Source organism: Pristis pectinata, chromosome 20, assembly GCF_009764475.1.
Source record: "Pristis pectinata isolate sPriPec2 chromosome 20, sPriPec2.1.pri, whole genome shotgun sequence".
NCBI lineage: Eukaryota > Metazoa > Chordata > Chondrichthyes > Rhinopristiformes > Pristidae > Pristis > Pristis pectinata.
Genome location: NC_067424.1, coordinates 36,547,416 through 36,564,025, shown reverse-complemented (window position 1 = coordinate 36,564,025; position 16,610 = coordinate 36,547,416). Strand labels below are relative to the sequence as shown.

General features: G+C 45.9%; 1 protein-coding gene across 1 annotated transcript in view; it reads left to right on the top strand.

The window, feature by feature from the left end:
• LOC127581076 (voltage-dependent L-type calcium channel subunit alpha-1S-like) overlaps window positions 1-16,610 on the top strand; it is a 136,821-nt gene that overhangs the window by 57,326 nt on the left and 62,885 nt on the right. Inside the window, exons 12-16 of the mRNA XM_052035146.1 lie at window positions 2,925-3,132; window positions 4,720-4,840; window positions 10,373-10,487; window positions 10,986-11,082; window positions 13,747-13,816. Coding sequence (XP_051891106.1) covers window positions 2,925-3,132; window positions 4,720-4,840; window positions 10,373-10,487; window positions 10,986-11,082; window positions 13,747-13,816 — 611 coding nt within the window. The remainder of the gene's footprint in view (window positions 1-2,924; window positions 3,133-4,719; window positions 4,841-10,372; window positions 10,488-10,985; window positions 11,083-13,746; window positions 13,817-16,610) is intronic.

Below are 16,610 nucleotides of genomic sequence, written 5' to 3'. Positions count from 1 at the left end.
AGACTGCAGGAAGATATCAATGGTCTGGCCAGTTAGGCAGAGGAGTGGAAAATAAAATGTACTGTTGAGAAGTGTGAGTTAATGCATCTGGGGAGGTGCAACAAGACAAGGCATCGTACAATAAATGGGAGGATACCGAGAGATGCAGAGAGCCTAGGCGTGTAAGCCCACTGCTCCTTAAAGTTAACAGGGAAGGCTGATAAAGTGGTTTAAATAAAGCCATGCATTATGCTTTCCTTTATTGGCTACAGTATGACAGCAAAGAAGTGCTAAAATTAGGTAGGCCATGGTTAGAGCACTATCTATAGTCTAGTCACCACATTACAGATTTGATGTGATTGCATTGGAGAGGATGCAGATAAGATTTATGACTATCTTAACAGGACTAGAAAATTTTAGCTCTGAGGAAAGATTAAATAAAGTGGGGTTGTTTTGTTTTTGGAACAGAGGAGGCTAAGGCAGACTTAATTGACCTGTATAAAATCATGAGAGGTGTAGATGAAGTAAATGGGAAGGGCCTCATCCTCTGGGAGTCAAAAACCTGGGACATTAGTTTAAAGTAATTGGTAGAAGGATTAAAGGGGTGATGAGGAAAAATATTGTCCCCCAAACAGGGGCTGGAACTCACTGCCTGAAATGGTGTTGGAGACAGGAGCTCTCATTAAGATGGTGCTTGGATGTGCAGCTGGAAGTTGGGATCGGGTTAGGTTGATATGATCTTGACCAGCACGGATATACGAGCCATGTGGCCTTGTGCATCGTAAATTTTTTGTGATTCCACAGGTAGGAACCAAACAATAATAAAAAAGCAAAATGCTGTGGATGCTGGAAATGGGAAATGAAAGCAGGAAATGCTTTTGGAAGATTAGGAATGATCTGTGGAAGGGTCAGGGTGTGGTTGTGTGGTTGTATTTATAATAAATATGTGTAGGCTAATCATCCTAGATCCAGGGAGCAGGTCCGCTGAGTAAAGTGCCGATGTGGAGAGCATTGGTGAGGTAGGTGAGGGAGGCATTCTCACCTTGTGCTTAACTGAAAAATGCTTGTTTCAACATGAGTCATTGGTGCTTGTTTAATGCTCGGGCTCAGTAAATAAAGGGCGGCGCAGTGACACAGCTAGTAAAGCCGCAGCCTTGCAGCGCCAGAGATCCGGGTTTGATCCTGACCCGGGGCGCTGTCCGTGTGGAATTTGCACATTCTCCCTGTGACTGTGTGGGATTCCTCCAGGTCCCCGGGTTCCCCCCCACATCCCAAAGACGAGTAGGTTGGTAGGTTAATTAGCTGCTTTAAGTTGCCCCTGGTGTGAAGGTGAGTGGTGGAATCTGGGGGGAGTGGATGGGGATGCGGGGAGAATAAAAATGAGATTAATGTGGATTAGTGTAAATGGATGGTTGACTGTCAGCGAGGACTTGGTGGGACAAAGGACCTGTTTCTCTCTATGACTCTAAAGAGCTGTTTCCAAAAGGACCATGTGAGAATGTGGGAACGATTTTTGTTCATTAAAGTTATTTTGTGACAGAAAGGAGAACAGTTCAACTTCATCAAAAATAATAAAACCATCTTCCCTGAAATTGAAAATCTAGTACCAAGTATTATGGAATCCAACTTCCCAATTCCATAAACATTCACTCCATGAAAGCCCAGCCCAGCATTGGCTCCAGTTCCAGATGTGCAGTGCCCGGCCATTGATCCGGAGGTGCTCTCCATACCTTCCTATGTGAGCTTCGCATGACAGTACTTATTCAGTTCTCATATTGAATTCCTATTCCCAGCACTTTAGTTGGAACAGGGAGGTTGGGGCACTGACTTCATTGGGTGTTAGCAGGCTGTGGAGAGCAAGAGGCCATGACTGAAGGAAGTGGGGTGGGATAGAGGAGTCATGCTGGCATAGAAATGGACATGGTCAGGCTGAGTCCAGCTGCTCTTCCTCACATATTCTAATGCTCCAAAGGTTGTGCTCTGCTGGAGATAGCGGGCAAAGAGAAGCCCATGGCTGTGAGTCAGTGGACGCAGAGGTGATGACTGTCTCACTGACAACTCCATACTGAACTAATCAGCATCCGAAACTCCAGCTTGCCAAGTTATGACAATGAGAACATGAGAGCAGGGCAACGGTCCATACAGTCGTCTGGTGTTGGACCAACGCTTATTTCTGTTGTGCTACCAATTCATTCATCTTGTTACTAGTGTTTTGAACATCTGGATTAAACCGTTAAATCTGACCACTTTTCCCTACTTTGACCCCTAATACTGCTGCACACATACCGTTATGTACTCTGTCCCTTTCTGCCACATTTCAACCATCATTAACCATATCACTTTGTCCTTTCCATTTAACTTTCCAAGTTTCACCTTCACCTGCACTCTTTACCCCATTATTTAGTTTAAAGCTGTGTCCTTGTGATGGGAAAGTGGCAGTTCAAAACCTGCATGTGTATACACACACACACACACACACACACACACACACACACACACACACACACACACACACACACACACAAACACTATTAACATACACATTATTATATTGCAAGTAACACACAAACTTTCACTATACACTGGAACCTGAAGTGACTATTTAGCAAGCATGAAAAATGGACACAATTAATGTCCCATCTTAGTTAGGAGCTGGGACAAAGGCCCTAATAACAAGATGATCCCACTATTGTCTGCTCATCCTAACAATGTCTCCCAAACCTGTAATATCTTCCACCAAGAAGGAAAATGGGATGGGGTGCAGGGGAATTTGCAGATTCCCTGATATGTTGTATACCAGCCTGACTTGGTTAGCAGTGTCCTTTACACTCATCAGCAGGGTGGTGTTTGGTACTTCAGTGCGTTCGGAGGGATAGCACTTCACTGATGTGTTGGGAACTATGTTTTCTCCTCCATTTCTTTCATTCACTCTTTTGATTGCCCAGATATTGGACCTCATTGAGCAACCTTGTGGCATCGCTATTGAACTCTGTCCGGTCCATTGCGTCCTTACTTCTCCTCCTTTTCCTCTTCATTATTATCTTTTCCCTGCTTGGAATGCAGCTGTTTGGTGGAAAGTTTAACTTCGACGACATGCACGTGCGAAGGAGTACCTTCGATAACTTCCCTCAAGCCCTTCTGAGTGTCTTCCAGGTAGGTCAAGTGTCACACAGATCCCCACAGCAAATCTGTCTAAAAACGCATTGGGTGGCCTTTAATCGAGAAGCTTATGGGTTAAGGCCCAATTCCAGAAAGTATTGCGAGATGGAGACCAGCACAATGCTAAAGGAATGTAGAAATGTTGGAGGTACTAATTTAGAATCCTCATGGCACAGGAGGAGACCACTTGGCCTAATGTAGGGATGAAATGTCAAACTAAGGCCCTGTCTTTGCAGAAGAATATAAAAGAGCCCATGATTTTTTTTGACCAATATTATCCCGCTGCTGCATTTCCTATTTCCATTGTTTCATTGATTAGAAATCACTTTCAGTATTTGAGTTAGTTAATGGAGCAACATAAAGGCAGGTCCTCTTCTTGTGAATCCCCGGTTTCCTTTACTCCTCCCTGGACAAGACGTTGCCATGTCTCACACAAGGTACTCTGACACTGCAGTCGATTCATTGCCCGCGGCCAGTGTCTCACTGATGCCAGCAGAGAGGATGAGATTGAAATGCATTCAGAAAGACAAGTTTCTGAATGTATTTCAGTCCACAGGGGGATTGCCTTTCATTCAGAAACACTGCCTTTGCCTTCACCCTCACCCCTTCCCCAGGTGACTATCGAAAACCTACCCCTTTCAAATGCAGACCCATGTGCTCTTAACAATTCCCACTCCTCCACCACTACCACCTTTTGCCTTGGTTCCTCCATTTAGCTCCACAACCCTCCACACACCTGACCCCACATCTCTGCCCTGACCTGCTGACAACTGCCCCCTCCCCACTTCAATTATCATCTCTGTCCCTACTCTGTGCCCCCAAGGTATCTGCCCCACTCTGCTCTTGCACGTCATGATTCTCCCTTGTATCCAACTCACTGTCAGCCCTGCCACCACCTTCATCTGTACAGTTCTTTAGCTCCCACTCCAGTCTCAGTACATTCCCCTACACTCAGCTGACCTCTCTCTCAACCACTTTTCCAAGACCTCTGCTCCTCTGACACTTGATCCTATTGACACTGCTCATTATCCGCCCCCTGCTTTCGAATCCTCTCCCCTCTTCTACTCTCACTCCTTTGCCTTCCCTTCCTTAACTCATAGACAAATCCCCCACCAGGCTTCCCCCTCCATTCTCTCCTATCTCCCCTTCTCCAACTTGGTCTGGCCCAGTCTCGCCCTGCCCTTTCCCCTCTGTACCATTCCCCCACTCTCTACATTCCCCCACCCCATTCTACCCTTCCTTACAGTGCTTAACAGGTTGGATGCAGGGATATCTCTCCTGGTTGGGGAGGCTAGAACCAGGAGTCATTGCCTCAGAAGATGGTTTCACAGTCTCAGCTGTTCAGGGCTGAGATGGGAAGAAATTTCCTCAGTAAGAGGCCTGTGGAGCCTCTGAATAACGTTAGTGCCGGAAAGTGCTGAGGTAAAAAGTCAGCCATGATCTCATTAGATGGCAGGTCTGGCATGAGGTGCAGAATGGCCTACTGATTCTATCTCTTATGTTCTTACGCTGTATCCTTGACTGTGCATGGTGCTAGTGTGGGATATAGGTTCAAACCCTCATCTGCTCTGTTCTGTGCAGATACTTACCGGTGAGGACTGGAATTCTGTCATGAACGATGGGATCATGGCGTACGGAGGGCCCTCCTTCCCCGGAGTGCTCGTCTGCATATACTTCATCATTCTGTTTGTCTGTGGAAATTGTATCCTTCATTGTGGGCACAGGGGGAGGGGAGCGGTGAGCAGGGGGAGGGTGGTGTGGAGGGTGTGTTGAGCAATGGTGTGTGCTGGGGAGGGGTGTGTAGGGCAGGAATAAGCCCACGTTAGATCATTTGCTCAATGGATCTAAGCTGACTCCGTATTGAAACAGTTATGACTTTAACTGTGGATGAGAGTTAATGAGTAATAGAGAGTCATAGAGTGATACAGCACAGAAACAGGCCTCCAACCCACTGAGTCCCTCCTGACCATCAACCACCCATTTACACTAATGCTGCATTAATCCCATTTTTTATTTTCCCCACATTCTCATCATCTCCCCCCAGATTCTGCCACCCACCTACGTACTAGGGGCAATTTACAGTGGTCAATTAACCTACCAATTTGCATGTCTTTGGGATGTGAGGGTAAATTGGAGCACACGGAGGGGAGAACAGACAAACTCCACACTCACCGGAGGTCAGGATTGAACCATAGAACCATAGAACGCTACAGCACAGAAAACAGGCCATTCGCCCCTTCTAGTCCGTGCCAAAACTTTATTCCGCTAGTCCCATTGACCTGCACCCAGTCCATAACCCTCCAGACCTCTCCCGTCCATGTATCTATCCAATTTATTCTTAAAACTTAAGAGTGAGCCTGCATTTACCACGTCAGATGGCAGCCTGTTTCACACTCCCACCACTCCATGAATGAAGAAGTTCCCCCTAAACCTTTCCCCTTTCACCCTAAAGCCATGTCCTCTCGTACTTATCTCTCCTAATCTAGGTGGAAAGAGCTTACTCGCATTTACTCTGTCTATACCCCTCATAATTTTGTAAACCTCTATCAAATCTCCCCTCATTCTTCTACACTCCAAGGAATAAAGTCCTAACCTGTTCAATCTTTCCCTGTAACTCAACTCCTGAAGACCCGGCAACATTCTAGTAAATCCTCTCTGCACTTTCAATCTTACTGATATCCTTCCTATAGTTAGGTGACCAGAACTGCACACAATACTCCAAATTTGGCCTCACCAATGTCTTATACAACCTCACCATAACATCCATTGTGGCAGAGATTGACTCTGGGTCTCTGGCGCTGTGAAGCAACAGCTCGACTACCTGTGCCACTGAGCCATTTACAAGGGAGAACTGAGAATTATGTTCCTCATTATTATTCCGTGGTACACCTGGCTGCTTCTGCTCATGTTTCCATGTGTACCTGATGCTCCAAACCCCTTTATATTGAAAATGATCCAAAATGCTGTATCCCAAAAACCTAAAGAGTGGAGACTTCCATCCAATGACAGGTCCAACAGGTAAATGAAAATCAAAAACATTGCAGATGCTGGAAATCTAAAATAGAAACAGAAAATGCTGGAAATGCGCAGCAGGTCAAGCAGCATCTGTGGGAAGAGAAACAGAGTTAAACAGAGTTCAGGTCAAAGACCCTTCATCAGAACTGGGAAGGAGACAAAAGAATCTCGTTAAGCTTCAGGATGGGTAGGAGATGGGGGAATGTCTCTGATGGGGTAAAACCGGGATAAGCATTACTGAGAATGTGCTGGGGGCAGCCCGCAAGTGTCGCCATTCTTCCAGCGCCAACATAGCATGCCCTCAGCTCCTAACCCGTACGTCTTTGGAATGTGGGAGGAAACCAGAGCACCCGGAGGAAACCCACGCCGACATGGGGAGAACGTACAAACTCCTTACAGACAGCAGCCGGAATTGAACCTGGGTTGCTGGCACTGTAATAGTGTTACACTAACCACTACACTACTGTGCCGCCTGCTCCTTAAGCTTGTGTTGGGCCTCATTATGAAGTGTAGGAGGCCACAGGGCAGAATGTCAGAGTGGGAGTGGGATGAAGAATTAAAGTGGGAGGCAACGGGAAACTCAGTATCACCACCACAGACTGAATGCAGGTATTCCACAAAACCGTTAGCCAATCTGGGTTTGGTTTCTCCAATGTAGAGGGGACCACATTGTGAACACAGAATGCACTACACTAGATTGGAAGAAGGTCCTGTGGTTAGTACTGAACTTGGGCCACAGGTACCTGTTTGCTCACCCTGGCATAAGTTTTCCTGCACTTGTTCTCTGCTTCCATGGCTGACATTGAGAACAATGAGTTCTAACTATATAAAGGTAACTTAAATTTCACAACCTTATTCTAACAGATATGAAAATAAGACAGGATTAATGAAACTGTTATGCATTCACCTTAATAATAAAGATTTGTAGAAGCAATTCTTTCCTCCTGTCAAACCTACCAAAGTTGCCTGGGGGATGGGAACCCGAGAGATAGGTCAGAGGATGGGACAGTTGGTGTACAGGTTGATGCAGTGTGTAGAGAGACTGTGAGGAAGGATAGGCAGTTGATAGGGCAAAATTGCAGTCAATTGGATGGGTTGAAGTGTGTCTATTTTAATGCAAGAAGTATCAGGAACAAGGGTAATGAACTTAGAACATAGGTCAGTACATGGAACTACGATGTTGTGGCCATTACAGAGACTTGGCTGTCACAAGGGCAGGAATGGCTGCTGGATATTCTGGGGTTTAGATGTTTCAAAAGGGACAGGGAGGGGGGTGGAAGAGGTGAGGGAGTGGTATTGCTAATCAGGGATAGTATCACAGCTGCAGAAAGGGAAGACATCCTGGAGGGATCGTCAACTGAGTCAGTGTGGGTGGAGGTCAAAAACAGGAAGGGAGTAATCCAATAGCAACAGACACTGAGGAACAGATCGGGAGGCAGATTTTGGAGAGGTGCAAAAATAGCAGGGTTGTTGTCATGGGTGATTTCAACTTCCCTAATATTGATTGACACCTCCTTAGTGCAAAAGTTTTGGATAGGGCGGAATTTGTTTGGTGTCCAGAAAGGATTCCTGATGCAATATGTAGACAGGACGACTAGAGGAGAAGCCATTCTGGATCTGGTACTAGGCAAAGAACCTGGTCAGGTGTAGATCTCTTGGTGGGTAAGCATTTCGGAGACAGTGACCACAACTCCCTGACCTTTACCTTTGCTTTGGAGAGGGATAGGAGCAGACGATATGGGAAAGTATTTAATTGAGGGAGGGGGAATTATGATGCTATTAGGCAGGAACTTGTGAGTGTAAATTGGGAGCAGATGTACTCAGGAAAATGCGCAATGGAAACGTGGAGATTGTTCAGAGATCACTCGCATGGGGTTCTGGATAGCTTTGTCCCATTGAGGCAGGAAAAGGATGGTAGGGTGGCAAATCTCATGGTTGACAACAGATTTGGAACATCTGGTGAAAAGGAAGAAAGGAGCCTACTTAAGGTTTAGGAAGCAAGGATCAGACAGGGCTCTAGAACTTTACAGGGTAGCCAGGAAGGAGCTTAAGAGAGCTAGAAGGGGGCATGAGAAGGCCTTAGCGAGTAGGATTAAGGAAAACCCCAAGGTGTTCTACTTGTATGTGAAGAACAGGGGGATGACTAGAGTGAAGGTAGGGCCAATTGGAGATAGAGGAGGAAATATGTGCCTGGAGTTGGAGGAGGTAGGGGAAGTCCCTAATGAATACTTTGCTTTAGTATTCATCTGTGAGAGAGACCTTCACGTTTGTGAGGGCAGCATAAAAGAGGCTGATAAGCTAGAACATGCCGATGTTAAAAAGGAGGATGTGCTGGAATGTTTGAAAAACATTAGGATAGATAAGTCACTGGGGCTGGATGGGATATATCCCAGGATACTATGGTAAGCAAGGGAAGAGATTTCTGAGCCATTGGCGATGATCTTTGCATCTCCACTGGCCACAGGAGTACTACCAAATGATTGGAGGGTGGCAAGTGTTATTTCTTTGTTCAAGTAAAGGAGTAGGGATAACCCTGGGAATTATCAACCAATGAGTCTTACTTCAGTGGTGGGCAAATTATTGGAAAAGATTCTTAGGGACAGGATTTATGAGTATCTGGAGAAGCATAGTCTGATTAGGGATAGCATGGCTTTGTGAGGGGCAGGTCATGCCTCACAAGCCTGATTGAATCCCTTGAGGGTGTGACAAAACACATTGATGAGGATGTGGTGTATATGGACTTTAGTAAGGTGTTTGATAAGGTTCCCCATGATAGGCTCATTCAGAAGGTCGGCAGGCATGAGAGAGATCCAGGGAAACTTGGCCATGTGGATTTGGAATTGGCTTGCGCATAGAAGACAGAGGGTGGTTGTAGATGGAGCGTATTCTGCCTGGAGGTCGGTGACCAGTGGTGTTCCACAGGAACCTGTTCTGGGACCCCTGCTCTTTGTGATTTTTATAAATGACTTGGATGAGGAAGTGGAAGGGTGGGTTATTAATGACACGAAGGTTGTTGGTGTTGTGGATTGTATAGCAGATTGTCGAGGGTTATAACAGGACATTGATAGGATGCAAATCTGGGCTGAGAAGTGGCAGATAGAGTTCAACCTGGAAAAGTGTGAAGTGATTCACTTTGGAAGGTTGAAATTGAAGCCAGAATGCAGTGTTAATGGCAATATACTTAGCAGTGTGGAGGAACAGAGGGATCTTGGGGTCCAAGTCCATAGATCCCTCAAAGTTGCCATGCAAGTTGATAGGGGTGTTAAGAAGGTGTATGGCGTGTTGGCCTTCATTAGTCGGGGGATTGAGTTCAAGAGCCGCGAGGTAATGTTGCAGCTCTATAAAATTCTGGTTAGACTACACTTAGAATATTGTGTTCAGTTCTGGTCTCCTCACTATAGGAAGGATGTGAAAGCTTTAGAAAGGGTACAGAGGAGATTTACCAGGATGCTGCCTGGAATGGAGAGTATGTCTTATGAGGATAGGTTGAGTGAGCTAGGGCTTTTCTCTTTAGAGTGAACGAGGATGAGAGGTGATTTGGTAGAGGTGTACAGGATGTTAAAAGGCATAGATCGAGTGGACAACCAGAGACAGAAATGGCTAACATGAGGGGGCATAACTTTAAGGTGGCTGGAGAAAGACTGGGGGATATCAGAGGTAAGTTTTTTACACAGAGAGTGGTGGGTGCATGGAATGCACTGCCGGGGTGCTGGTAGAGGCAGATACATCAGGGACATTCAAGAGACTCTTGGATAGGCACATGGATGATAGAAAAATGGAGGGGTACGTGGGAGGGAATGGTTAGATTGATCTTAGAGTGGGTTAAAAGGTCAGCACAACATCGTGGGCCAAATGGCCTGTACTGTGCTGTAATGTTCTATGTTCTAAGTGGGTCTTCGACCTGAAATGTTAACTGTTTCTCTTTTCACAGCTGCTGAGCATTTCCAGCATTTACAGTTTTTATTTCAGATTTCCAGTGTCTGCAGTTTTTTGGATTTCCAAAATTGTCCTTTAGGGGAAAGCAGAGAGTGTTTTGACTCTTGCAATACCTGACCCTGCTAAGTACCCTCATGAGCCTGTAATCTTAAACCAATTCACCCAAAACAGTGCAGTCAGCTCTTGTTCTCTTTGTAAACAGGGTCTCCCCCCAGACAGTCAGGCCTTGAGGGACATATGATAAATTTGGCTTCTGTTTTGTTCCTCAGCCCATTTTCTGTAGATATCCTGTTGAACGTTTTCCTGGCCATTGCAGTTGACAATCTGGCAGAGGCGGAAAGTCTGACATCAGCTCAGAAGGAAGCTGCTGAGGAGAAGAGGAGAAGGAAGCTCGAGAGGCAAGTGAGGTCGGGTGGAGAGGCCAGTGTGTGCAGGGGCTGGAAGGTGCTGTGAGATGAGCAAAATAATGACACAAATGGAAATGAGTTTATCTGCAGTAAGTATGTTCGAAAGTGGATATTCCATGACGTAGTGTTGAGAAAAGACAGAGAAAGTGCAAAAACAGACAAGTTAGACTTGATAACAAAGGTCCCTGCGCTCAGCAATGAAGAACCCATCCAGACTCCAGAGTTTAGCAACTTAGAACCAATTGAGGGCCCAGGTTCAGTAACTGAGAATGGCCCAGGATCTTGGCTCAGTGAGTGAAATTTGATCCAGACCCCTGTTGCTGCACCAGGCTGAGTGATGTACCACCAGATTCCCTGTTTCATTCATTCCTCATTGTCCCATGTGGAGATGCAGTGTGTGTCGGAGCATTCCCGGGCACAGCAGCTGCCCCGAGTCTCATCCTGTCCTAGGCTGCACTTTCAATCCTGCACTCTGCTTTCATTACTCAGAGCTGCCCATCCTGGCCGATCAGAAGAGGAGAAGCTGCTTTTGAAGAAACTTGAGCTGGCAAAACTCAAGGCCGAGGGGATTCCCACCACTGCCAAGGTAAAGCCTGCTTCGAAGGTCCATCCTGGTGCTTTGTGATGGCAGTTCTGACTCAGCCCAGCTTTTAGCTGGGCTCTGTGAGTAAATATGGGCATAGCAACACAGTTCTGAGAGAGGGTGCTGACCTGAAGTCTTGACTCTTCTCCCCACAGATGCTGCCTGACCTGATGAGTCCAGAATTTCTGTTTTAGTTTCAGATTTCCATCATCTGCAGTTTCTTTAAAGTTTTCGCAGCAATATACTGAGTGGTGCACGTATTTGGCCTGGGATGATATAACACAGCGATTTGGCCTCACCTAGGTCAGTATAACATAGTAACTGGGGTGGAGTGAGATACACAGCTCCTTTGTTGGATTGTATGACACAGAGTTGGTAGGGGGATATGCAGGCCTGGAGAGACTGCATAATGCAGGAAGGTGGAGGAGAAGTATACTGAAGTCACTCACAAGATGCTGTAGGAACTCAGTGGGTCAGGCAGCATCTATGGAGGGAAATGCACAGTCAATGCTTTGGGTCGAGACCATTCATCCAGATGCAGAAGTATACTGCTTTTAACCATAAAGTAGAAGGTAAACTGGGGGAAGGGGATATACAATCCCAGCTTGGGACTGAAGAGTTCAAGGGAGTGACAGAGTGGGGGGAGGGGGATCTTCCTCTTTGCCACAGGGGAACTGGAGGTGGGGACTCAGTCCTGCCCCTTGTCCCCGCCTCTTGATTCCAGCCCTATTACCTCAGCCCTTCAGGCATTGTTGGAGTATCCTTGGGCTCATGACTCCCGTCTCTAACCTGTCCTGCCTGGTCACTGGCCCCTGCTGCTTGCATCAGTTGATCCCAAGAGCCGACTTCTCCAAGCGACCACTGTTCATTCCTCTTAGGAAACCTGGCGGGCTTACTCAGCTCCAGTGTTTATTGTATTATAGGATGTTGCTTTCGCTGCCAACGCCTGAATTTATTGTCCGTCACTAATTGGCCTGGGCACGAGGTATCATTTGTATTTAATTACAGGTCTCAGGTCCTCCCCAGGTTACAAACGCCCCAACTTATGTAAAGTCCGTACATATAAGTGCACATTTGGGAAACCAGCAGGAAGGATTTGCCGGCTGCCTGTTTCTGCTGCCTGGGAATTTAGAGTCATAGAGCATGGAAACAGGCCCTTTGTTGCTCAGCGAGCTAGCCTCATCTGCCTGTGTTTTTTGCCCACAGCACTCGAACCCCCTCCTATCCATGTATTTATCTAGATGGCTATTAAATGTTGCTAATGTGCCCGCTTCAACCACTATTTCTGGCAGCTTCTTCCAAACATGCACCACCCTTTGTGTGAAGAAGCTGCCCCTGATGTCCCTCTTAAATCTCTCGCCTCTGATCTTAAACCTATGTCCTCTTGTTTTTCACACCTCTCTGGGAAACTATGCCCCTCATGATCTTATACGCTATCAGGTCACCCCTCGATCTCCTAGGTTCCAGGGAATAAAGTCCTAGTCTACACGACCTGTCCTTGTAACTCAGGCCCTCAGATCCAGGCAACATCCAAATAAATCTTTTCTGCACTCTTTCTAGTTTAATAACATCTTTCCTATAACAGGGTGACCAAAACTCTGCACAATACTCCAAGTGCAGCCTCACCAACATCCTAAGTGACAGCATCATAACTTCCCAGCTCCAAAACAAATGCCTTCTTCACCACCCTATCTACCTGTGATGCTGCTTTCAGCGAAATATGCACTTGCACTCCTAGATCCCCTTCTTCCATAACACGCCCCAGGGCCCTACCATTCACTGTACAAGTCCTACCCTGGTTTGATCACCAAAAATGCAATACCTCACATTTATCTGGATTGAAAGCCATTTGCCAATCCTCAGCCCACGTATCTAGCTGATCAAAAACCCCTCTTCATAACCTTCTACATTATCTACACCACTATTTTAGTATCATCCGTAAACTTACTAACCATGCCTTGTACATTCACATCCAAAATGTTTATATAAATTACAAACAACCAAGGTCCCAGTACCGACCCCTGTGGCACACCACTAGACACAGGCCTCCAGTCTTGACCACCACCCTCTGCTTCCTACCACTGAGCCAATTATGAATCCAATCTGCTATCTCTCCCTGGATCCCACGTGATCTAACCTTTCAGACTAGGCTGCCACGAGGGACCTTGTCAAAGGCCTTGCTAAAGTCAATATAGGCAACACCCACTGCCCTACCCTCATCTACCTTCTTGGTTACCTCCTCAAAGAACTCTGAAAGATTTGTCAGAAACGACTTCCCACACACAAAGTCGTGCTGACTGTCCTGAATCAGACCCTGTCTCTCCAAATGTTGGTAGAACATTTGTAGTTTATAGCAATATTATTACATCTTGCAGGGAAACCTATTTGGTTGAGTTAAATGCCCTATTAACTGTCTGACTTATGAACTGTTTGGGATATAAATAGTTCTCAGGAACGCAACCCTGTCATGACGAGGTGAGGATCTGTCCTTGATGGCGTAGGCAGAGCACTAACATGTATGTCTTCACTGGTTGCAGGAACACAATGGCATCGGGAGTACCTCTGGCTTTGCATGTCATGTGTATATTCAGGGAGATAGACTCTGATTTATGTCTGGTGGTACGTGGGATAATTGGATGTTGAATTACTTCTGTTTTATTGTTGCAGCTTAAAGTGGATGAATTTGAAGCCAATGTCAATGAAGTCAAGGATCCCTACCCTTCTGCTGACTTTCCAGGTAATGTCCAGGGCCAGCTGCTGATTCCATCTCAGCAAGGAGGCCAAAGGAGGTTTAGAGAGAACCTTGCATTTCTGCAGCTCCTGACAACACCGCAGGATTTTAATATGCATCACAGCTGAGGAAGTTCTTTTGTAGCTACTGTTGTAATGTTGAAAATGAGGCAGTTGCTTTTTATTGTAAGTTCCAACAAAAGAATTTGAGTAAATGCTCATAGCATTTGGAGAATGAGAGAGCTCTGATCTTCAAATGCATGGGATTGTTCGCATCCAGAACAGTCCATGGTTTAAAGGCATTGCCTGTGAAAAGTGGTACGCCAACAGCAATGCATTGGAGTGTTTACAGTGTTTTGTCCTCGTGTGTCTGGAGCTTGGCTTGAGCTCATGACTACTTACCTGGACAAGAGCTCTACCACTGAGCCAATGTAATCAAATTACATTGGTGGCAGATGGAATTTAATCCAGGCAAATGTGAGATAATGCATTATAGGTCATCTAAATACTGTCAGGGTATATACAGTAAATGGCAAGGACCTTAGGAGCATTGATATACAAAGGGCACATGGGTTGCGATTTCATAGCTGCTGGAAAATGGCAACACAGTTGGATAGGGTGCTAAGGAAGCCGTTCAGCTTGCTTTCCTTCACAGGCAGGCGTATTGAGTATAAGAGCTGGGACGTCATGTTGCAGCTGTACAAGACATTGGTTAGGCCACACTTGGAACATTGTGTGCATTTCTGGTCACCGCACTACAGAAAGGATGTGGCAATGTGAGAAAGACTGCAGAAGAGATTCACCAGGGTGTTGGCTGGAATGGAGGGCTTTCGTTGCAAGGAGAGATTGGATGGACTGGGATTGTTTTGCTGAGCACAGGGGACTAAGGGGTGACTTTATAATAGAGGTTATAAAATTATGAGAGGCATAAATGTGGTGAAGTCACTGTCTTTGTCCTAAAGTCTAAAACTAGAGGACAGTTTAAGCTGAGAGGGGAAATATTTAATGGAGATTTGAGGGGCAAGTTTTTCACACAGTGGGTATATGGAACAAGCTGCCAAAGGAGGTGGTAGAAGCAGTTCATAGGGCATGTTTAAAAAGCACTTGGCTAGGTACGTGGATAAGAAAGGAATAGAGGGATATGGGCCAAATGCAGGAAAATAGGCATGGATGAGTCTGTTTCCGTGCTGTGTGACTCTATGACTCAGTGATGCTGCATCCTGGAGATGGGACCCTACCTCGTTTTATTATTTTGTGGGATGTTGGTTTCGCTGCCAAGACCTGAATTCATTGCCTGTCATTATTTGTAGTGTGTAGTGGTGTCTACACACTACATCACTAGTGGTGTAGTGAGCTGGCTTCGTGAGCCGTTGTGGTCCTTGTGGTGAATGTTCTTTTATTTTGCTGTTGGCTGGAAATTCCAGCACAGTTTGTCATGTACGCCTCGTCTATGGGATCCACATTTAGAAAGTGATGATTTGGAGTTTTGAGAGGCATCATATTTAACCTTCCCACTATGTAATGATGCAGTCATAGCCATATCTGAAAGGATCATCTCTGAAAGGAGCGCAGAGATTTGCGAACATGTCCATTGGTTTCACCTCCCCTGGAGCTCCAAACCTTGAATAAGCGAATGCCGCAACCTTCAGAATCAGAATCAGATTTATTATCACTGACATATGACGTGAAATTTGCTGTTTTGTGGCAGCAGTACAGTGCAAAGACATAAGAATCTATAAATTACAAAAATAGATAAATAGTGGAAAAGAAGGAATAATGTAGTGTTCATGGATCGTTCAGAAATCTGATGGTGGAGGGGAAGAAGCTGTTCCTGAATCATTGAGTTTGGGTCTTCAGGCTCCTGTACCTCCTCCTTAACTACATAGTTTTGTCTGGACTGAGTGATGTACGGATGTGGCAGGAGTATGGACACATTTGCTTGGGGAGATTTTCAGACTATCGTACAGTCAATCTCTGATAATTTGTTATCTGACTATTTAGAAATCCCAAAGGTTCAGCATCTGGCTCACCAGTCCCTTTCCACACTCCCTTCTGATTTTCAGGGGCCCCAAATCCCATGCTCCCTTCCCACTCACTGGGCCCCAGATCCTGTGTACACTTCTGATTCACCGGGGCCCTGGAACACGTTCTCCCTTCCCATATTCTGAGGCCCTCGATCCCATACTCCTGACTTTCCAGGACCCTGGTTCCAAAAATCTGGGACATTTGCTAATCCGGCACCAGCAAAGTCCCGAGGATGCTGGATTGTTAGAGTTTTACTATATTCTGCTGTTGTAAATGGAACAAATCTTTACCTCTCACTGTCTTAGCGAAGCAGCCAGCATTATCAAAGACCCCACCCACCCGGGTCATTCTCTCTTCTCTCCTCTTCCATTGGGTAGAAGATACAGGAGCCTGAGGGCACGTACCACCAGGCTTAAGGACAGCTTCTACCCCACTGTGATAAGACAATTGAACAATGAGATGAACGGTTCCCTTATACGATGAGATGGACTCTGACCTCACGATCTACCTTGTTGTGACCTTGCACTTTATTGCACTGCACTTTCTCTGTAGCTGTGACACTTGACTCTGTACTGTTATTGTTTTTACCTGTACTACCTCAATGCACTCTGTACTAACCCAATGTAACTGCACTGTACAATCGGTATGCAAGACAAGTTTTTCACTGTACCTCGGTACAAGTGACAACAATATACCAATACCAAGTCTCGAGCTGCTCCCCAGCCCCTTTCTTTGCCAGCAGTGACTGTCCGCCTGTGTTACTTCACTAAGTGTGG